Raw genomic sequence first — 23,602 nt, forward strand, 5'->3', positions numbered from 1 at the left:
ATTCTACCACCATGAGCTCTGGGGAACAAAGATTTTTGATGCAGGGTATAACTCAAACTTCCAAGTTTAAACAATTCAACCATTTCATGCATTCTACAAGTTAGGGGGGTTTAAAAAGAAGTTGCTTTAAAGAGCATATTCTCATCTTCTAAATCTGAAAAATCTTTTTTTGATATGTAACTTCTGACCATTTCATGGATATTAGGGGAGAAAGAGAGAGAAGAAATGAAAAAAATCCTCAGATAGTAAAGATTCTATATTGTATGGACACATGCATAATCTTTAAACAGCTAAAATCGTGGCCTATTCTTCTCCTTCTAGATCCACATCTCCATTAGCAAAGCTTCACGGATCTTCTATTTTGGAGCGGCACCACCTGGAGTACAGTAAAACTCTACTGAAGGACGAGGTACGTGAGCCTCTCCCTAGGGCAGCTCATAAGCTCTGGGCCAAAATGCTAACCCACGGAAAATGCTTGGAAAGAGGATGGCCTTGAATTATGAAGGCTGACCGCATACACCTCATAAAAGTCAATTGATAGAAATTGCTATATTGCAACAGTTTTTGAACAACCTAGTTGGAAGTCACTGTGATAGGGGACAAAAGGGCCATGGAAAGTCACAGAATCTCTGTGGGTCTGTGGAAAAAGAAGGGAAACTGTATAGGGCATGTGAAAGGGGAGGTATAAATATAAAGAAGAAAAGCAGCACACCTGAAATCAATACAAAATTATACTGAATGTAAATTGCAATTGAAAAATAAAATTTAAAAAGAAAAAGGAAAAATCACTACATAGCCACCGAGTTTCTTTTTCATTCATGGGCACTTCCTGTAGGGCATGGTCTGTACCTTGCAGAAAGTCAAGCTTTGGTAGTGGAGGGAGGCATGAAATAAGCATGTGAGAGAGACGACTACCATCAGTGAGTCACTGAGGGTTACAGAGGGAGGCATCATATTCAGAAATGGGCAGAGCATAGGGGTGAAGAGGGATTGGATCAGGGATAGCTTTATGCAGAAAGTGGCTTTGACCTTGGTATTGAATTCGCTTTGATTTGCACATATGATGTACTACTAAGGGAGGTAGTTGATCTTCACTTTATCAATTTTATTTAAAAAGGAAGAAATATGTTCCCAACTGCCGACCAAAATGGAGGCATAAGTAGATACTTTGCCTCCTCACACAACCAAAAGAAGGACAACAATTTTTTAAAAATAATAACAGAACTGCCAGAAAAATCAAACTCTATGGAAGTCCGACAACCAAAGAGTTATAGAAGAAACATTCATCCAGACTAGGAGGAGGGGCAGAGAGGGGCAGCCACGGCAGAGAGGACTCATGGGAAGGCAAGAGCCGGAGGACCAGGTGGGTGAGGCAGTGCCTGGCGGTCCCACATTTGCATGTGGATAAACCGGGAGGAATACCTGGGGAGTGAGACAGACCATGCAACCCAGAGTTACAGCATTAGGGGGGGAAAAGCATCAAAACCTCTGGCTGTAAAAACCTGTGGGGACTGTGGCAGCAGGAGAAACTTTCAGGCTCACAATAGAGTGCCTTGGAAAGACCCACAGGGTCCTAGATTTACACAAAACCACCCACCTGGGAATCAGCACCAGAAGGGCTCAATTTGCTTGTGGGAAGCAGGGGAAGTGACTGAAAGTGGGATGAGAGCTGAGCAAGTGGCATTGTTCCCTCTCAGACCCCTCCCCTACATACAGTGCCACAACCCAGTGACATGAGTTGCTGTGCCCTGGCAAATACCTAAGGCTCCACCCCTTACAATGTAACAGCTGTGCCAAGACAAAGAAATATGGCCCAAATGAAAGAACATATCAAAACTCTAAAAATAGAACTACGCAAAGAAGAGATAGCCAACCTGTTAGATGCACAATTCAAAACAGTGGAAATCAGGATGCTCACAGAAATGGTTGAATAGGGTTGCGAAATAAAGGAAAAAGTGAAGGTTATGAAAAGTGAAATAAAGGAAAATATACAGGGAACCAATAGTGATGAGAAGGAAACTGGGACTCAAATCAATAGTTCGGAGCAGAAGGAAGAAATAAACATTCAACCAGAGCACAATGAAGAAACAAGAATTCAAAAAAAAAAATGAGGAGAAACTTAGGAACCCCTGGGACAACTTGAAACATTCCAACATCTAAATCATAGAGGTGCCAGAAGGAGAAAAGGAAGAGCAAGAAATTAAAAACTTCCAAAGTTTGAAAAAAAAATGAAGGAGAGCTTCCCCAGTCTGGCAAAGGAAATAATCTTCCAGGAAGTCCAGAAAGCTCAGAGAGTCCCAAAGAACTTGGACCTGAGGAAGCACACACTGTGGCACATCATAATCACATTACCTAACATTAAAGACAAGAAGAGAATCTTAAAAGCAGCAAGAGAAAAGAAGACAGTTACCTGCAAAGGAGTTCCCATAAGACTATCAACTGATTTCTCCAAAAGAAATCTTACAGGTAAGAAGGGGCTGGAAAGAAGTATTCGAAGTCATAAAAGGCAAGGAGCTACAAGCTACATTACTCTATGCAGCAAAGCTATCATTTAGAATGGAAGAGCAGATAAAGTGCTTCTCAGATAAGGTCAAGTTTAAGGAGTTCATTATCACCCATACCTTATTATATGAAATGTTAAAGGGACTTATTTAAGAAAAAGAAGATGATCAAAAATATGAACAGTAAAATGACAGCAAACTCACAACTATCAACAACCAAACCTAAAAACAAAAACAAAAACAAAAACAAACTAAGCAAACAACTAGAACGAGAACAGAATCACAGAAATGGAGATCACATGGAGGGTAATAGTGGTGGGGGGAGGGGGAGAATGGGGGAAAAGGTACAGGAAATAAGAAGCATAAATGGTAGGTACAAAATAGAGAGGGGGAAATTAATAATAGTATAGGAAATGTAGAAGCAAAGAACTTGTATGTACAGGCCGTGGACATGAACTAAGGGTGGGGAATGCTAGTAGGAGGGGGTGCAGGGTGGAGGGGAAGAAAGGGGAGAAAAAAATGGGACAACTGTACTAGCATAATCAATAAAATATACTTTAGAAAATTTTATTTAAGGGGTACATAGGCTTGTGGAAAAGTTATGGATATAATCTAGTTGTAGTTTTAAAAAATCACTTGAGAAATTTCCAAACCAAAAACAATTTACTAGACAGAGGGGAACACTATTTTGTCACGGCAGAGAACTTATTTAGAATTGCAGATGCTCATTACTCGTTTTTCTCAGTTTTTATCATCTTTTATTAAAGGCTCAGGGGAAGGAATACACAGGACTATGTCCCACGTTTTGAGATAACACTACAATTTTGTAGGTAATGAAAAGCCACGTGTGAAGATTTATGAGGCACAGTGACCATGCACAAAAATGGAAAAAAGAAAGAGTGGCGTGTGTTTTTAATAGCCTATGATTGATGCAGCGCCGAGACATGGGGACCTAGACAAGCTGCGTCACAACCATTGATTTAATGGGGCGGGGTGGGCAGGCTGCTGGAAACAGATCCTGGGCTTCTTGTCAAACTCACTCACTGGGCTCCTGAGGTGGGGTCCAGCAGATCTGCATTTTCAACAAAAACTTCAGTAATTCTGATGCATAGCCAGAACCTCTCCCTGCAGTAGGATTTAGACCGTAAAAATGATAGTATCTGTTTTATGAGAACTGAAAGCACAATTAAAAGTGATTCAGAGAGGGAAGAGTAAATTGTTAATTACTCAGTTCATTATGAATTTTTGTTTTACTGGTTAAGACAATCTTATATTTTTGAGTAAGAATTTTCTGTAATTCCGAATGATGATGTGCTAACACAGGCAGATTATGTCAAATATATTCTTATTTTTATTATTTAATTTTACACTTACTTACTAAAGGAAAATATGTTTAAAAACTACAGCCAAATATTTAAATGGTTAACATTGGAAGCCTCCTCCTGTCTCATATATTTTCTCCTTCTGGGACTGAGGAGTTTATAATACAAGTTGTGGTTTTCCGTCTTTTTTTTTTAATGTTATTTGCTCTGCAGTCTGAACTGCTTTCAATGGCTATATACAGGTTTATTATTCTAAAAAGGCATATTGCATCTCGGTATCTTTACCACCTTGGCGAGGACCTGTCTACAATGCTATTCAACTTACTAATTGCAGACTTTTCAGGCCTGTAAATAGAGTTGCTAGGCAATGCAGTCACAGAGCCTTTTATAAGCAGGCAAACTGAATGCTGAAAAAAATAAAATTTTTAGCCTATAATCATCTGTAGACAATACAACTCTTTTATTTACTTACTTTTATATATAAGTATTTATATTAAAAACCTTTATTTTTCTTTTTTTCCAATTTTTTTATTTAATTATTTTTCAAGTACAGTTTTCTGTCTATTACTCCCATCCCATCCCCCCCATGCTCCCCTCTCCCTCCCATTTCCACCCTTCTCAGTTGTTGTCCATGTGTCCTTTATATAGGTTCCTCTAAATCCCTCCTCTATTTCCCCTGAAATTCCCTCCCCTCTCCCCTCTGGTCACTGTCAGCCTGTTCTCTATTTTAGTGTCTTTGGTTATATTTTGCTTGCTTCATTGAAAAACCTTTAGTTTTCTAATAAGGAAAATTCTTAGGATTCATCTAGCATTACAGCATTTTGTAGACACGACTCATGACACTTTGTTTTGCATATTATGAGACTTCAACCTAAAATATCCTGACATCCCAGGAGAGTGGGATTCACAGCTTTGAGAATTAGAACCACCCATAGTCTAACCCAACAGAAACCCACCCTTTAACTTGAGTGAATAGCTGGAAAAACTTAGTCAAATTTGTAAGAATAAACATTTTAATATTACAGCGTACTGCAGAAATGACAAAATAAATTGCTGAGCACAAATAACAGAACCCTTTTGTTACTAAAAAAAACACTTCTTTACAAAGCGTATGATAATTCTATTTATGCTTTTTTATACCACCCCTGCCTTATACAAAGGAGGCACGAAGAAGACAGATCTTGCGCCCGGTCACCAGCGGGCCATGGACATGGCGGCCATCTTCTCCAGCTCGCATACTAGATGTGCCTGCACTTGCTGGGGCTCCTCACCTGGGAGCCCCGTCAGCACGAATGAGAGCCACTTCCACCTGATTTGGTGTACTATGCAGAATTCGCATTTTTATTGCCACTTTAATAGTAAGGGGAGAATAAAAATACACTCTTCAAGTTAGTGGGCCCTTGCTCTAAAGGGTCATAGGCTCTGCCTTTGCTTCCTTTAAAAAAAATTTGCATGTGTGCATATGTGTTTAATCCTCAATTTTTTTCAAAATGATTTAGTGGAGCTTCTAAAAATATTGGGTTGGCCAAAAAATTTGTTTTTTTTTTCTGTAAAGATACATTTTTTATTATCACCAATAACTTTATTGATTTGGATATTTTGAGTATATCAGCTGTCTCCCACTATTGGCTTCTAGTGGGTAGAAACATCTTCCAATGCATAAGACAGCCCCACAGCAAAGAATTATTTGGTCAAAATGTCAATAGTACCAAGAAACTGCAAACCACTTTTGACACATTTGATCAGTCACAGCACCTTCTCCATACACAGCACAAATATTTTGCGTTTCAGTTGCATTTTTACCTTTCTCAAAATAATAAAGCATAATACACTGAAAATGTTGCATATTTTTCTTTATCTCCAATATTAAAATGGCTGTTCAAAAATTCACCAATTTTTTTTTAAAGATTTTATTTATTTATTTATCTTTAGAGGGGAAGGAGAGAGGGAGAGAAACATCAATGTATGGTTGCCTTTTGTGCATCCCCTGCTGGTAGTTGGCCTGCAAGGAACCGGCCTGCAACCCAGGCATGTGCCCTGACTGGGAATCGAACCGCGATTGTCTGGTTCACAGGCCCACACTCAATCCACTGAGCTACACCAGCCAGGGCTAAAAATTCACCAATTTTGATAAGTTTCTTAAAAAATGCACACTGATATGGCAGCTGTCCCAATGCAGTCTAACAAAATTGTTTCAAATGAAGTTAGACAACTAAGCACTACTAGAGCCATCATACAGGAAAAAATGTAATGGACTTTTTGGCCGACCCAATACATTTAACATTAAAGAGAAGGAAAATGAGGGTTAATGGAAAAATAAGATGAAGTATGGTAAATGCCCAAAACATTCCCAATATGTGTATGGTGAGGTATAAACATTTATTAGACATTGGCTTCAAATTTGGACGAGATTTCCAGCAACTAATACAAAACAGAAGCACGACATTTTATTTGAATCTGTATCCATTGCTTAAAAAGAAACTACTGAGAAGCTTTTCTTTTAAGAAACTTAGCTGTGAAAGGAACCAAAGAAAAAACACGAAAGAATATAGAATTAAGAAAGAGTTTTTCAATTAGTATATGTGTACACGTTTTTAGATAAAAGTAAAAACAAATGAGAAAAAAGGAGTGAAATTTAGGTATATTGTGCTATTTAGAAGTCAGTGCTGAAACACTGAATGGACACCCCTTTTATCTAATTATACCAATTTTAAAAGTATGCCACTATTCATCTTTTTTAATCCAATATTGACTTGCTTGGTAAAGCAAAAGACCTTTTGATGATCTGTTAGCTTTAATGCAGCTGCTTTATTATTTCAGAGTGGAAGAAAAGTATGACAAATGGAGTACAGCAGGGTTGGTCATATTTATTTTTGTATTTCTCTTTATACATAGCTTTCTCTCTCACACACACATGTATTTAGCATATAGCAACAGGTATCTAAGTTTACAAATAGAAGCAACATACATTAAAATAATTGGGGCATAAGAACAAATTCTGATTCGGTCCATAGTTAGATGATGGGTTCTGAGCAGTCTGACACTTGGTAGAGAGCGGAAGTTCTAGCCTAAAGGATTATTGATTTAAACTCAGGGGCTTGTTTTGCTTTTCTCCCTTTCCTATTCTGTTTTTCCGTGGCTCTTCTAACTTTTTGTTTGTTTATTTTCATGTTATTTTTTTAATTGCATATATTTGAGGTGTACAACATGATGCTTTGATCATATACGTAGTGAAATAATTACTATAGTCCAGCTAATTAACATATCCATCTCCTCACATATGCGCCTTTGTGTGCATGTATGCTGAGAACTCCTGAGATGGACTCAGCAAATATTCAGGATGCAATGAGTATTAAAATGACTCACGCGCTTTTAATGTTAACTTGTCTAAAAGTTTAGGGCATTTCCGCACACACCCCCACTCTTCCCCCAGTACAGCAATGAAGGATGACTTTAAGTGTTATTGGATCTGCAAATATGTGCAAATAATGTGCAAATATGTCACATAACTTTTGGAGCATAAAAACGTATATCAGTGAACAAATAAAGACAGTGACTCACGGACATAAACAAGCCACTGGGTCACCACGAGTCCAAAGGCCACCGTAGTGCAGGTTGAGTGGGATTAAAGTTACAAAGGCCCCCTTTCCTCTTCCTCCTTCCCGGCCAATCCAGACAAATTGAGGATACCCTGGATCCAGAAGGTTTGGTTCAGAGAGTATGGGTTGATCTGCCCAGGGGGCTGCTGTGAAGTGATTTTGGTCCAGACAAGCTTTCTTTTGTTTATTTTACTTCTTGGAGTATCCAACAGATATTTTTTCATTATATCAATTCAAAAAGACTAACTGTCATTGCTGTTATGAACTCACTATTTTAACAAGAAATACCACAGCTTCCCTTTCTTCTACTTATATCTGTTGTGTAAAATACATTTCATTTTTTGTCCTGGAAGTTGTTATTTAAAAGGATGACTTGAGTGAAGGTTTATAAAACATATAATATAGAAAACTTGAGTTTTGCCCATTTCTTGCTTTCTAATGTTCCAGTCTCCTGGAAGGACGGAGAGCCAGAGTTGGTCTTGGGCTTGCAACTCTATTTTAACCTGAAGCTAGATTCAAAACTTTGTATAACAAGAATAATGAAATGGCCTTTGTAGCAATTTATGGTTTTAAAATGCATTCTCAGTTATCTCACTCTAGTCAACATTCCACAAATGTTCATTGATCACAGACTAAGTGCTGGGCAGTTAGGCAGGGCAGCTGTTATTATCCCGTTTGGGAAAGCAAATACTCACAGATGTTAAGTGACGTGGCCAGGATTGTGCAACTAGCAAGTGGTGAATCTGGGACTGAACCTGGGCTGCTTGCTGAGAGGCAGGGTAGTGCCACACTGCTCTGGTTTAGACTCCAGCTCTGCCGAGTACTTGCTGTTTAACCTCAGCAAGTACTTAGAGTTACTCAACCTCCCTGTGCAATGCTTTGTTGTGAGAGTAAGAGTATCCACAACACATTTAGACCAGTGCCTGGTAAGTGGTAAACACTACGTTGAGTTGTTATCATTATCTGGTGTTTAGACCGGTGTACTCATCTGTGTCATGCTACCTGTGGCCCTACATAGGTCGATAGACTATTTCCTCCTTTATCTCCAGCGGAACTTTTCCTGTATTTCAGAATAGGAAACTCCATTTGCTAAAACCACTGTACATCTGTCCTTTGGCCTACATGTCCAAAACAGTCTGTTAGGAATATCAGAACTTTAAAAAACCACTCCCAACTTTATACTTTGGCTTTCTAGAACACAAAGAAATAAAGCCCATTCCACTAAGAGATTATTAGTGGAAAGCTCTCTGAAGAAAAGCCTAGTTAAATCTTTGTAAAATATAATTGCAAAAAAAAAACATTTTTAAGAACAGCTTGGAGGGATTTCATGATTTTTCCTACATACACATGAATACTAGTGTAATTTGCAGCTTCTGAAAGTTGTGCAACAGTTTCTGTTTATCCCTCTGAAGCTACCTGGTGGATAATTCAACATGTCTAACAATCAAACATCTACCAGATATTTTTTATTAAACCTCTCCAAAATTAACACAAGCAAATTTTAATCTATTATTATTTTTAAGTGGTCCTGAAAGAAAACACTTTTGAATAAACTCATAAATACATGAACATTTACTAATAATATCTATTTTTATAGATAAGTTATCTTATTCAAAGTAGAGAGGTCTACTTAATGCAAGATAGAAAAATTAAAAGCTAAACAGTGAAAGACCTAGTTTTCTTCTCTTTGTAATAGAATAATCTTTATTTTTGTTAGGTATACTTTGTTTTGTTTGTTGAATCCAAGGCAAATTAATGATTTCTATTATGAATTTTCATTTTACAGAGTTTAAACATCTTCCAGAACCTAAACAAACGCCAGTTTGAAACAGTTATTCATTTGTTTGAAGTTGCAATAATAGCAACTGACCTGGCTTTATACTTCAAGTAAGTGCATAACTTCCTTATATCTGTGTGGTTCTGCCTTCCATAAATGATCCATGACATTGAACTTGAAAGGGACTTATTCACACACACATTTATTCATTTTCCTTTTGGATTATTAATAGAACACCTTCAAGATGTCTAGTAAACTTACTAGACATCTGGAAGTAGTTTATTATCTGAAGAAGTTTGAGTTAAAGAATATTCAGCAAGTTTGGTGCTGAATACCATGGCAGAAGAGTGATACCACGAACCTTGTGAGGTGACTTTTTGCCCTGGTGAATCCACCATGGTCCAGAGTCTGACATTTGATCCTGTCAGCGTCAGGGAGATGAACAATCATGGTGATACTGATGCTCACTAGCCAAACTCTCAGTATGCCGAGTTATATACAGCAGAGTGCTAGCTTATTTATGATAATAATTGCCCAGGACCAGATGCTTCTTGTCAATGAATAAAGTTGCTTGTTGAAAATGGAGTAGAACAGTGTGAAAAGTTATAGGATCCAAACATTTATGATGTGGATGGGCAGTATCAAATTGTGCCTCTCTGACCCTTCTTAATTAAAAATTTAATTATTAAAGAGATCATACACAAAGCCAGATACTTAGAATGATATAATTGATATCCAAATATCCATAACTCAGATTCGACAAATGCCAAGATTTGCCACACCTGTCTTAGATCTCTTCTTTTTTAAGTAGGAGGTAAGTGATGGAAGTGAGGCATCCCACCCCACCCCACCCACCAGGGAAGACCCTTCTCTTCACCCTCACAGACATTACCATCCATCCTTCCATCTGTGTTTGTATATGTGATTGTGAAGTGCTTTAAAATTTTCCATAAATGGTACCATACTGTACATACCTTTCTGCACCTTGCTTATTCTATTTTTAAAAATATATTTTATTGATTATGCTTTTAGTTATCTCAATTTCCCCCAATGCCCCTCCTTCCCAGTACCCCCATTCCCTCCAGTAATCCCCCCTTAGTTAATGTCCATGGGTCACACAAATAAGTTCTTTGGTTACTCCATTTCCTATACTGTTCTTAACATACCCCTATTTTATACCTACCAATTTGTACTTCTTAATCCCTGAACCTTTTCTCCTATTCTCCTCCTTTCCCCTCCCAGCTGATAACCCTCCAGATGAGCTCCCTATGATTCTGTTCCTGTTTTGCTTTTTTGCTTAGTTTGTTTTATAGATTCAACTGTTGATAGTTGTGAATTTATTGCCATTTTAATGCTCACAGTTTTGATCTTCCTTTTCTTATATAATTCCCTGTAGCATTTCATATAATAATGGCTTGGTGATGATGAACTCCTTTAGTTTTACCTTTTACTTGCCCTTCAATTCTAAATGATCGCTTTTCTGGATAATCTAGGTTGTTGTAATCTAGGTTCAAGAATCTATAAATGTTGCTTTTCATCACTTTGAATAGTTCTTGCTAATCCCTTCTTACCTGCAGTTTCTTTTGAGAAAATGGCTCAGAGTCTTATGGGAACTTCTCTGTAGGTAACTTTCTGCTTTTCTCCTACTGCTTTTATTCTCTCTTGCCCTGCCTGGTGCAGCTCAGTGGATTGAATGCTGGGCTGCAAACCAAAGGGTCACCAGCTCAGTTCCTAGTCAGGGCATATGCCTGGGTTGCGGGCCCGGTCCTCAGTGGGGGCCACATGAGAGGCAACCACACATTGATGTTTCTTTCCCTCTCTTTCTCCCTCCCTTCCTCTATGTCTAAAAATAAATAAATAAAATCTTTACAAAAAACGATTCTCACTTTATCTTTAACCTTTGGCATTTTAGTTATGATGTGTCTTGGTGTTGTCTTCTTTGGGTCCAACTTGTCTGGGACTCTCTGTGCCTCCTGGACTATTGTATGTCTATTTCCTTCACCAAGTTAAGGAAGGTTTCTTTTATCATTTTTTCAAATAAGTTTTCAATTTCTTGCTCTTCCTCTTCTCCTTCTGGTACCCCTATGGATTTGAATTTTGGTACATTTGAAGATATCCCAGAGGTTCCTAGCCTATCCTCATTTCTTCTTTTTTCTTCTTGCTGTTCTGATTGAATGCTTTTTTTCTTCCTTATGTTCCATATTGTTGATTTGATTCTTGGCTTCATCCCTTCCATTGTTGGTTCCCTGTAGATTTTTCTTTATTTCACTTAATGTAATCTTCATTTCTGCCAGGGTGTTTTTTATGCTATTGAAGTACCCAATATGTTCCTTGTGCATCCTGATAACCAGTGTTTTGAATTCTTCTTCTGGTAGATTGCTTATCTCCATTTCATTTAGTTCTTTTTCTAGAATTTTGTTCTGTTCTTTCAATTGGGCCATATTTCTTTGTCCCCTAATTTTGGCAGCCTCCCTGTGTTTGTTTCTGTGTATTAGGTAGAGCTGCTTTGACTCCCTGTCTTAGTAGCATGGCCTATGTAGAAAAGGCACCTGTAAGTTGTGTGGGGCAGAGCCTTAGGTAATCGCCAGGGTGGAGAAACCTGGGTCACCACTCTGTGGCTCTGTGTGGAGGAGGATGCAGAGAGGGGACAATGCCACTGCTTGACCTCTGGAGTTTTGCCTGGAGGAGGAAGCTGTCTTCTGGCACTTGCTGTGTTGCCAGTCACTTCAGTTTCTCCCTATAAGCCACTGGTACCCTACCAGATGTTGCTGTGGTGCTGAATTCCAGAGTGGGTGGGTCTGTGTGAGTCCTAATTCAGTTGTGAGCCCTTTAAGGGGAATCTCTTGAGAATTCTGCAGTTTCTTCTGCCACCCAACCCTCACTGGTTTTTATAGCCAGAAGTGATGGGAACTTATCTTCCTAGCTCTGGAACCCTTGGCTGAGTGATCTGGTCTGGGGCTGTATCCCTCACTCCCAAGGTATCCTCCTGATTTTTATACACCACACGTGGATGTGGGAGAGCCCATTCTGTGTCTCCGTGCCTCACCACGCCACTCCTCATCTCCATGCTTCTCTGCACCTCTCCACCTTCCCACACCGCTCTACACAGCTCCATATCTCTGCATCTCTGCCCCTCCTATCCATCTGGATGAATGTGGCTTCTTTAAATCATTGGGTGTCAGACTTCCATACAGCTTGATTTTCTGACAACTCTAGGTGATATTTGTTTTGTAATATAGTTATAATTTTTGCTGTACCTGTGCAGGGAGGTGAGGCATGTTTACCTAAGCCTCCATCTTGACTATAAGTCCCAACCTGCTTTTCTCATGCAACATTTTCTTTTAAGGATTTACCTTGGTGCCCTAGCTGGGTGGCTCAGTTGATTGGAGCATCGTCCCATACACCGAAAGGCTGTGGGTTTGATCCCCGGTCAGGGCACATACCTAGATTGCAGATTTGATCCTTGGTCAGGTGGGGGGTGTTCAAGAGGCAACTGATTGATGTTTCTCTCTCATGTGGATGTTTCTCTCTCTTGAAAATCAATAAACATGTCTTTGGGTGAGGATTAAAAATAAAAAATAAAAATAAAGATTTACCTTGGTGGTAAATAGAAATCTGGTTCACTTGTTTTCACTGTATACACAGCTATATGTATATACTATAATTAATTCAGTCATTCTATTCATGGACATTTAGATTATTTTGAATTTTTCAGAACTGCCCACAATACCACATTGCATGTCCTTGCATATATATACATATATAAAAGTTTCCTCTAAACTGTCCCTAGAAATGAGATTGCTATAGGGTTGTTTTCATATCTTCAATTTTATACCACATTGTGTTCACAAAATTTGGTCCAACAGACCTTTCACAGTAAGATAATTTAACTGAATAATACAGTGTGGATAAAGCTTGCTCCAGATAGTCATGCAGATATTATATACTTTTATGCACAGATATATTATGAAATGTAACTTCTTAACTTGGGGTCCATATCTGTAAGTTATTAGATGTATTCAAGAGATCTGAGAAGCATCTTAAAGACACCCTTTTATCTATGGTTTTGTATGTTATATATTTTAAAAGCACAGCTATATCATTTTGTAGGAAGAGAACCATGTTTCAAAAAATTGTTGATGCTTGTGAAAAAATGGAAACTGAAGAAGAGGCCATCAAGTACGTAACCAGTGATCCAACCAAAAAAGAGATTATCATGTGAGTAGTCATCTATTCCTCTTTTGGCAAAAATAACATAGTTTGAATTTCTTTCTATATTAACAAGTTTTGTTTTCTTCCAAAGGGCAATGATGATGACTGCAAGTGACCTGTCAGCTATAACCAAACCCTGGGAGGTGCAAAGTCAGGTGAATAAACTTATGTTTCCTTTTCTGTCACAGGCTCAGGCACTGCCTAAGTCCCATGTAAGAGTGAACATGAGGATATCTGGCAGCCTCAGAGTTTTATTATAGCTATCATTTATATGACTATATATTTTATAAACAATGATCTTTAATTACCCTGGACTTGTTCTTTCAAACGATTAGTTTATAGTTTAGAAAGAAGTAAAGAGGAACTTGAGAAGTTAAGACAAAAATAAAATGTTTCCTGTTAGGTTTCCGCTAATGAAGAAAGACAAATAGCTATCAAGAGCTCACAAATATCAGAAAAACAATAGGTCTTTCGATCAGGCCCCAGAACAAAACAAATAGAAGGGATAGTGGAAAGAAAATGCTTTCTTGAAAGAATTCCTTACCACTGAAGAGGCTGTAAAGAGTTGCTGTGTAATTATTCAGGGGTTATGTGGTTTTCTTTTTAACAGAGACAATAAATCAGGAAAAGGATGAATCACTAGTGCTTTCCAGGGTGGTTTTGCTCTTGCAATCTCTCTTTTCAATGTGCAACCTCCCTCCTTTATTAAACTTTACTTTTGTTCCTCTGATCCACGGTACTTCATATTATTACTTTTATAGCAATAACCACACTGTTAACACGACTGTCTTCATCCATTATACTGTGAGCATCTTAAATAAGAATGTCACATCTTATTCCTCTCAGCAAGCCTGGCTCATGCCAGTGTGAGACAACTAGTGGGTTTTCAATAAACTTGATATTGGGTTTTTTAAAACTATATACATTAACCCTCAAATATCTCTTCACTGTGATCAAGTAAAGCTGTGTTCTATTCTCTGAGTGCACACGTGAGTGCTTCTGTACCCTGCACCTGCAGACAGATGTATGCTAGATGCTGATAGATGGGCAGGGAAGAAGGAGGACTTGGGAGGCTTTAAAGCTTAAAGCATAATGGAATGGAGTTAAACACCTTCCCATCTCCCCTTTTTATTGTTGAGAGATGGTGGCAACAGCAAACAGGAGGCTGGCCCTCCCAGAATGAATCTGGAACTGGTAGGAGGAGAAATTCCCTTTCCCAGTTCAATATAACCTGTAAATGACATCTTTTTAAAATTACAGAGCCTATTGTATAACAATACCACAAACATTAACTATAAACCCTATCTTTAAATGTCATGTCTACTAATACAATGCAAATTCTCCTTTAATAAATGGCTTTCATGAACCGAATCTTTTTCATTTGCAGGTAGCTCTTCTTGTAGCAAGTGAATTTTGGGAACAAGGAGATCTGGAGAGAACAGTGCTGCAGCAACAGCCTATTGTAAAGACCCTGAGATAAACACACACTGCTTATTAAAAATTATCAGTACAAATCAGTACATTTTGTTCACTGAACCTTGGAAAACTATCTTTAAAGGATTTATTTTTTTTCCTAGCCTATGATGGACAGAAACAAAAAAGATGAACTACCTAAACTTCAAGTTGGATTTATTGATTTTGTTTGCACTTTTGTATACAAGGTAAGGAAACAAACTGATTTTTCTGAGTGAAATACATAATCATGTGGATGAGAATTTTTCTTTCAAACTTATTTCTCCACAGTAGTTTGAGGTATTATCCTAATCTCTCATTCAGGAGTGGAATAAGAGGAGAAAGAACTCAGAGGAGAGCAAGTTGAACAGACCGCTTTAGGCCGGCAGCAAAGACAGTGCCTGTCCAGTTCAGTTTCTAAGGCCCCGAATTAAGTCCAATCTAGCAGCTCTGAGCATGGCAACAAGTTCTTACAGCACCTCTGCATATGAAAAGTGCTGAATATCAACCATATAATTTAAGTAGTTCTTGACCTCATTCTCTGTAGGAGTTTTCCCGGTTTCACAAAGAAGTCACACCGATGCTGAATGGCCTTCAGAATAACAGGATGGAATGGAAATCCCTCGCGGATGAATATGATGCAAAGGTGAAGGTAACTGAAGAGCAGGCAGAAAAGCAGGAAGAGGGAAACACAATTGAAAAAGGTTAGATAGAATCTGTTTTTCCTTTTTGTAAGCAGCCAGAAGTCAAGCTGAGCTTAATCTCACAGGACAAAAGCATAAAAAGTAAATTCAAACATTAAACCTGCTTTACCGCACACAGTCTGATGATTTTAAGAAGTTGCTTACTGTTTTTCACTAACCCTTAAAAACAAGACCTTCTGCATAATTCCAGATGGAATTGCCCAGCCCAGTAGAAGGAGGGGTTGGGACTAGGCTTCATCCATTCTAGAAGGTGGCTCCTGAGGTACCTCAGCATGAAAACGAATTTGTAGAAGTAACAACCATAGCTTATGATAGTGAAAACCATAGATAGAATCAGTGGAATCAGGGTCACGTGAGAAAACAATTTTTGTTTCAACACTATGCATTCAGTGTGAGATTTTGAGTAACTTGAACCTCTCTGAGCTTAGTATTCTTCGCTATATAGTGAGGTTTTACAGATCTCAAAGCCCTACATGTCAAGTAAAGCTGGCCAGCTGAATGAGGTGACTTGATGGGTACCCCAAGACTTTGCCTATGGCTCAATGTCTCCATGGAGTGCTATTTTTCCTGATGAGAGTTCTAAGGTTACTTTGTTAGGTTTAACATTGTCAGAAAGCCTGTTAAGATGCTCAGAGTCAACTATTAGTTCATCAGATGTCTCAAAAATGTCACTTTTAAAGTGGAATGCTAATGTGATGACTTATTTTGTGTTGATAGCTCAGCACTCAAAAGTTTTGTTAAGAAGTTCTTATTGTTCCTGGCTGGTATGGCTCAGTGGATTGAGTGCTGGCCTGTGAACCAAAAGGTTGCTGGTTTGATTCCCAGTCAGGGCATGTGCCTGAGTTGCAGGCCAGGTCCACAGCTGTGGGTATGTGAGAGACAACCGCACATTGATGTTTCTCTCCCTCTCTCTCTCCCTTCCCCTCTCTCTAAAACTAAATAAATGAAATATTAAAAAATTTCTTATTGAATTATTTTGAACAAAGAAATCCTCTCTATCTGGAAAGACTTTGCAAAACAAGATATAACATTCCTTTTAGATGGTTCTATTGTGTTTGGTGGTATTTGAAAGCTTCATAGAAGGCAAAAGTATTTTGCTTAGGAGGTTAAGGATGTCTTTCAACAGAGTAAGAATAGGAGTTTCTCACTCCTTGATATCCATTCACTCATGTACTTACTGGCATCTGTTCTGTACAAGGCCCTCTGTTGCACAGGCCCTGGGGAAAGACGAGGCCCTTATCTCACAGAGTTTATCCCTTGGTGAGGGAGCTAGATATTAAAATGGTAAATGAGCAATTAATTATCAGAGGAAGCATGAAGTGTGAACCTGGGGCATCAGGGAAGCCTTTCTGGAAGAAGGATGCTAACGCTAAACTCTCAACACATGAGGCTTTGGCTAAGCAAGAAAGGAGGAGGGGTTGGGCGGGAGGTAAAGAAGAGACTATGTACAAAGGCCTTGATGTGACCTTAAGGGGCTGGAAACTAGAAAGCAACGCAGGCAAAGTACCAGAGGAAGCTGGTACTCATCTGCTAATGCAGGCAGCTCCGCCAGACTGTGTTGCCTTGAAGGCCTTGCTAAGAATCTATCCTCCACAGAGCAATGGGAATTCATTCAAGGACTTGAACAGGAAAGCAGTAAGATCTAATTTTCACTTCAAAAAGATAAACAAAAGTGGTCATTTTCCTGAGCAAATGAGAGCAAAGATATTTCTTAGTATAACTAAATTTAATCTTTCCCTCAAATTTACGATGAACAGGGTATCAGGTCCTTTATGTGGCTCCTGACATTTCCTTTTAGTATTCAGTATATTGGACATGGATCTTCTGTACTTTATGTGCATAAAAAATTACTTCTAAATTTTTTCCAATTACATTGAGAAGTATCTGTGAACTAGGAACATTATTTTGTATCTCCAGGCAACAAGCTTTGTACCTGGTACAAAGCAACAACTCAGATTCCCAGATTGTGTAGTTCAGTGGTTCTCTTGAGAAACAGATGTCATAATTGGCTAATCATTTATTAGATTCTATTTTTAAATGGACAAATTCTGAACATGACTTCAAATTTTTAAATGGGCAAGCCCTTAGTATTTGCTGTAAGTTAAAACTACTAATTAGGCTATAAAGTTGATGCTAATATTAATAGAGTATTAGAATAAAAACACTGTACATCCATAAATTCCCAATAATTCTGCTTTCCTTTTTACTAGCTGCAGAAGATACAGGAGGTGGTGCTGACGACAAAAAGTCCAAAACTTGTCTAATGTTGTAATATGCTCCAACTGGTCTAAATTTCAAATATGGTTTTTACTTCAGAAGAAAAACAGAAAACATTTAAAGGAACTTCAGTGAATTTCATTCAGCAAACCATGAAGTAACATAGAAAGAGGTGCTTCAGAAAACTTACTGTTGTAACTATTAAGAGAAAATACCCTGCCAGCCTGAAAACCCTGAGGGTAAAATAAAGTTCAACAGAAGTGCAAAATAAGATGAAAATAAGTGCATTTTGGGGTGCCAATTTGTTTCAAATTAAAAATATATAACCTGACACTAGTCACCAATTTTTTTTAAGTTCTTATTAAATGTATCCATTTGCTAGGGCTACCATGACAGAATACCACAGAGTGGGTGGCTTAAACAGAGATTTATTTTCTTACCATTCTGGAGGCCAGAGGACCAAGGTCAAGATGTTGGCAGGATTTAGTTTCTTGTGAGGCTTCTCTCTCCTTGGTTTGTAGATGGCCAGGCCCTCCGTGTCTTTACACGGTCTTCCCTCATGTGTGTTTGTGTCCTAATCTCTTCTAAGGACAGTCATTGGATTAGGGCCCACTCACAGACCTCATATTACTTTAATTATCTCTTCACACTATCTCCAAATACAGTCACTCTGAGGTACTGGGTGTTTCTACTTCAACGTCACTTTGAGGGGGAACACAGTTCAGCCCATTGCATTAATAGTTGTGATTTATATACCCAAATCCCTCCCTGAATTAAAAATATCTCATCAATATGTCTTCTTTTAAAAGTAAACATAGTATAGAATGTATAATTTATGTAAATATAACAGAGAAGAAGGATGTCAAATGTTATTACATCTGAATGCTTGTCCACTCTTTTCCTCTACTTTGTACATTTGCTAATTGAATGGTAAAGACCACACCAAGGCAGCTTCTAAACTATGACTTGTCCTGTGCCCATCCTTCTATGCAAGTCTGAAATCATTTATTTCATGTGTAATTAAAAATATTTTATGCCCAGAACTATTATTATTGAAAGAATTATCAATTTATAAGACATTACCTAGAAAATCACAACGCAAGTTAAACCAGATAATAAATATTATACATTATCGGAGCATGTGGTTCGATTATATGAAAACTATACTATCAAAAGCCATTGGGGACTTCCGGCCAAGATGGAGGTGTAGGTGGAAACACTGTGCCCCCCTCCCACAACTAAATTTAAAGACAAAAATGCAAAGAAGTTTTAGAAACAAAAATGCAGCCAAAACAGTGAAAATTGAACTGTTTGGAAGTCCGACAACAATGAACCACTCAGCCAGACAGGTAAAGAGGGGTGGAGTCAGTGGCGGAGCAGAGTCGGGCAGGACAGATCATTCGGTCCTACTGACCCAGGAGTGGAGGCAGCGGCAGTTGGTGGATCCCAGGTGTGGGGTGGTGACGGGTGGATCCAGTGAGGGCACAGCGCGGCTGGCTGACTGCGGTCACACATTCCCCCACAGATAAACCAAGCGAAGGAGTGAACAGTGAGACAGACCACTCAGGCTAGGGAATTAGAGCCTGAAAGCACCAACTGGAAAGACTTTCTCAGGGTCGAGGGGCTGGGAGAGGCTTCCAGGCTCACATAGAGTTCATTGGAGAGACCCACAGGGTCCTGGAGAGTACACAGGCCCACACACCCTGGAACCAGCACCAGAGGGTCCCAATTTGCTTGTGGGAAGCCGCAGAGGGGACAGAAATCTGAGAGAGAGAAAAGCGGAGCAAAGCGCCATTTTTTCCCCCTCTCTGACCCGGCCCCCACATACAGCGACCCAGCAAGTGAGTTGCCCCGCCTTGGCGAACACCTAAGGCTCCGCCCCTCATACATAACGGGTGCAAACAGACCAAACATCATGACTCAAGAACAGCTCAAAGCCCCAGAGCCTATAATTCTAAGTGACCAAGAAATAGCCAGGCTTTCAGATGCACAGTTCAAAACACTGGTGATTATGATGCTCACAGAATTGGTTGATTTTAGTCACAAATTAGAGGAACATATGAAGGCTAAACTGATTGAAATAAAGGGAAATGGACAGGAAACCAATAGTGATGGAAAGGAAACTGGGACTCAAATCAAGGGAGTGGACCAGAAGGAAGAACAACCAAACAGAAAAGAAGGAAGAAACAAGAATTCAAAAAAATGAGGAGAGGCTTAGGAACCTTCAGGACATCTTTAAACATTCCAACATCCGAGTTATAGGGGTACCAGAAGGGGAAGAGGAACAACCATGAGAGGAAGACTTGTTTGACCAAATAATAAAGGAGAACTTCCCCAGTCTGGCAAAGGAAATAGACTGCCAGGAAATCCAGGAAGCTCAGAGAGTCCCAAAGAAGTTGGACCCAAGAAGGAACACAACAAGGCACATCATAATTACATTAGCCAAGATTAAAATGAAGGAGAGAATCCTAGAAGCAGCAAGAGATAAGGGGACAGTCACCTACAAAGGAGTGCCCATCAGACTGTCAGCTCATTTCTCAAAAGAGACCTTACAGGCAAGAAGGGTTTGGAAAGAAGTGTTCCAAGTCATGGAATCCAAAGTCCTACATCCAAGATTGCTCTATCCAGCAAAGCTTTCATTTAGAATGGAAGGAGAGATAAAGTGCTTCTCAGATAAGGTCAAGTTCAAGGAGTTCATCATCGCCAAGCCCTTATTATATGAAATGTTAAAGGGACTTACTTATCTAAGAAAAAGAAGATAAAAAATATGAACAGTGAAAGGACAGCAAACTCACAGTTATTAACAACCACACCTAAAACAAAAGCAAACTAAGAGGACAGCTAGATCAGGAGTGGAACCATAGAAATGGAGATCACATGGAGGGTTAGCAACAGGGGAGTGGGAGGAGGAGAAGGGGGAGAAGGAACAGAGAATAAGTAGCAGAGATGGTAGGTAGAAAATAGATAGGGGGGAGGGCAGGAATACTATGGGAAATACAGAATCTAAAGAACTTATGACACGTGGACATGAATGAAAGGGGGGGAATGGTGGGGGAGGGGTGTGCAGGGTGGAGGAGAGTGAAGGGGGGAATGGGACAACTGTAAAGGCATAATCAATAAAATATATTTTTTTAAAAAGCCATTGGGAAGGACTTCAAGAGAGGTTACTTTTAAAAATGACTGCTAGAACTATATATTGATTCTATGTACTAACTTTTCAAGAGGCACTAAAGATAATCAAATAATTCTATTACCTGGTACATGTGTGGACATCAGAAAAAAATTAAGATTTCTTCCTTTTCTTACCTATAACCATAGGCCAAATTAGAAAACAGACCAAATAATAATAATTACACCACAGATTTTTTTTAAATCAAGAGATATCTAGTTATAATGAATTGAACTGTTGACCTATGAACCTCTAATGTTTTATTATACAGGAGATATTATTGGGTTAGCCAAAAAGCCTGTGTAGTTTTTTTCCATAAAATAAAAGACATATTTTTCATTTTCATCAATCACTTTACTGACATGGATATTTTGAGTACGTTGGCTATCTCATGTGTGATATAATGTTGATTGTTCTCAATTAATGTCTAAATTTGATCGCTATCAACTTCAACCATGTCTACCCAACCATTAAGCATTGTCCTCTAAGAAACCTTCAGCTTGAAACTTTACAAACCACTTTTGACACGTTGAATTCATCATAGTGCCTTCTGCATACACTGCACACAGAACAGGCAGGTCCCATATTTACTTATGGTGGACAAAAATTCGGGAGGGATATCTCTGGTTGAGGAGTCCCAGCCCCACAAAAGGCCCTCCAGCTCAGGGTTCCAGTGCCAAGAAGGTAAGTACCTACAACTTTTGGCTGCAAAAACCAGCATGGATTCAATCGGTTGAAGAAACTACTGGAGCCCCAAGCAGTTCCTCTTAAAGAACCATCACATCGACTCACCTATTCAGACTCACTCCCTCTAAGCTCCAGCACCAGGGTAGCAGCCTGAAGGGCACCAGTGGCACACATGGAGCAACTGAAGTGTCTAGGCAAGAGAGACCATCAGGCAAGCAGAGACCATCGTCCCTTTTCTAAACACTCCCCCCACAGAGCTGGCAAGTTGGTGCCATACCTAGATCTCCATCTACCGGTTTAACACTGTTTGACCCCCCCTTGGAAACCTCCAGAGACTCTGCCCACCCATCTTACAGGCCTACCCAAGCTGTTTTTTATTTTCATATAAATGGCTGGTCTTGGCTCTTGCTCCATAACCTCCTAAGGCTTCTCAAATAAGCAACAGCTGGCCTCAGTGAGCTCCAGGCCCAGCATTAGCAGCAGCCAGCTTTGATTCACAGCTTGGCTTTGCCTGGGAATCTCTAAGTCCAACACAAGTAGCAACCATCTCAGATCGCTTTATAGCTCAGGTAAGGTGGCCCTGGGCAAAACACAGAATGGGGGGCTGACCTTGGCCTGCACGACTTGGGAAATCCCAGGGCCAGCACACCCAGTGGACAGTTCCAGACCACATCAGAACACCACCACCCTGTCCCTGTACAGCTGATCCTCCAGCTAAAGAGTGGAGACTGGTGGTCAGTGGTCACAGCCAACCCTTGCAGCTGACTGACCTGGGTAAATCCCTCCCATAGATCTGCCAACAGCAGTCAAGGCTGAACTACAAGAGGAGGGTGTACTCAGCCCATACAAAGGTGCACCTTGAGTACCCAGCTTGGGTGATACAGGAGGCTATGCCACTGGACCCTACAGGTCACCCACTACATTAGGCCACACTACCGAGACACAGAGACAGCTGCAAGTCAAGACAGCTGCACTTAATACACAGAAACAAACACAGGGAGGATGCCAAATGAGGAGGCAAAGAAACATGGCCCAAATGAAAGGACAGATCAAAACTCCAGAAAAAGAACTAAATGAAATGGATATAAGCAATCTATCAGATGCAGAGTTCAGAACTCTGGTTATAAGGATGCTCAAAGAACTTAGTAAGGACCTCAACAGCATAAAAAGATCCAGTCAGAAACAAAGGATACAGTAATGGAAATAAAGAACAATTTACAGGGAAACAATGGTGGAGTGGATGAAGCTGAGAATCAAACCAATGATATTGAACATAAGGAAGGAAAAAAACTACCAATCAGAACAAGAAAAAAAAGAATTTTAAAAAATGAGGACAGTATAAGCAGCCTGTAAGACAACTTCAAGAGTTCCAACATGTTCCTCATAGGGGTACCAGAAGAGAAAGAGCAAGAAATTGGAAGATTGTTCAAAAAAATAATGAAAGAAAACTTTCCTAATTTGGTGAAGGAAATAGACATGCAAGGCCAGGAAATACAGAGAGTCCTAAACAAGATGGTTGCAAAGTGACCCACTCCAAGATAATTAAAATGCCAAAGGTTAAAGATAAAGAATCTTATAAGCAGCAAAAGAAAATAAGTTAGTTACACAGGGGAGTTCCCATAAGACTGTCAGTTGATTTCTCAAAGCAAACTTTGCAGGCAAGAAGGGATTGGAAAGAAATATCCAAAGTCATGAAAAGCAGGTACCTACAGCCAAGATTGCTCTACCCAGAAAAGATATCACTTAGAGTTGAAGGGCAGATAAAGAGCTTCCCAGACAAGAAAAAAACTAAAGGAGTTTATCATCACCAAACCATTATTATATGAAATGTTAAAGGATCAAAACCATGAAATCTAAATAGCAAAAAATACAAATCTACCAACAATTAAGTCTAAAAAACAAACTGAACAAGAATCATGGACATAGAGAGCATTTTGATGGTTGCCAGGTGGGAGGGGAATG

General features: G+C 39.3%; 1 protein-coding gene across 8 annotated transcripts in view; it reads left to right on the plus strand.

Moving 5' to 3' along the window:
* The window catches only part of PDE6C (phosphodiesterase 6C), a 48,324-nt gene extending 29,362 nt beyond the window's left edge, over positions 1-18,962 (plus strand). For 3 of the 8 annotated variants that reach the window (XM_037047380.1, XM_037047381.1, XM_037047379.1), the window contains exons 15-22: positions 322-409; positions 9,209-9,309; positions 13,310-13,417; positions 13,503-13,566; positions 14,799-14,873; positions 14,989-15,072; positions 15,411-15,567; positions 17,778-18,958. In XM_037047380.1, the coding sequence (XP_036903275.1) occupies positions 322-409; positions 9,209-9,309; positions 13,310-13,417; positions 13,503-13,566; positions 14,799-14,873; positions 14,989-15,072; positions 15,411-15,567; positions 17,778-17,839 (739 nt within the window). In that variant the 3' untranslated portion in view covers positions 17,840-18,958. Of the gene's footprint in view, positions 1-321; positions 410-9,208; positions 9,310-13,309; positions 13,418-13,502; positions 13,567-14,798; positions 14,874-14,988; positions 15,073-15,410; positions 15,568-17,777 lie in introns of all 8 variants that reach the window. The other 5 variants (XM_037047384.1, XM_037047382.1, XM_037047377.1 and 2 more) reach the window with 4 other exon arrangements.
* Positions 18,963-23,602: the final 4,640 nt, after the last annotated feature.

The sequence above is a fragment of the Sturnira hondurensis genome, unplaced genomic scaffold (genome assembly GCF_014824575.4).
Source record: "Sturnira hondurensis isolate 20B ecotype Veracruz unplaced genomic scaffold, ASM1482457v3 Scaffold0005563, whole genome shotgun sequence".
Taxonomy (NCBI): Eukaryota; Metazoa; Chordata; class Mammalia; order Chiroptera; family Phyllostomidae; genus Sturnira; species Sturnira hondurensis.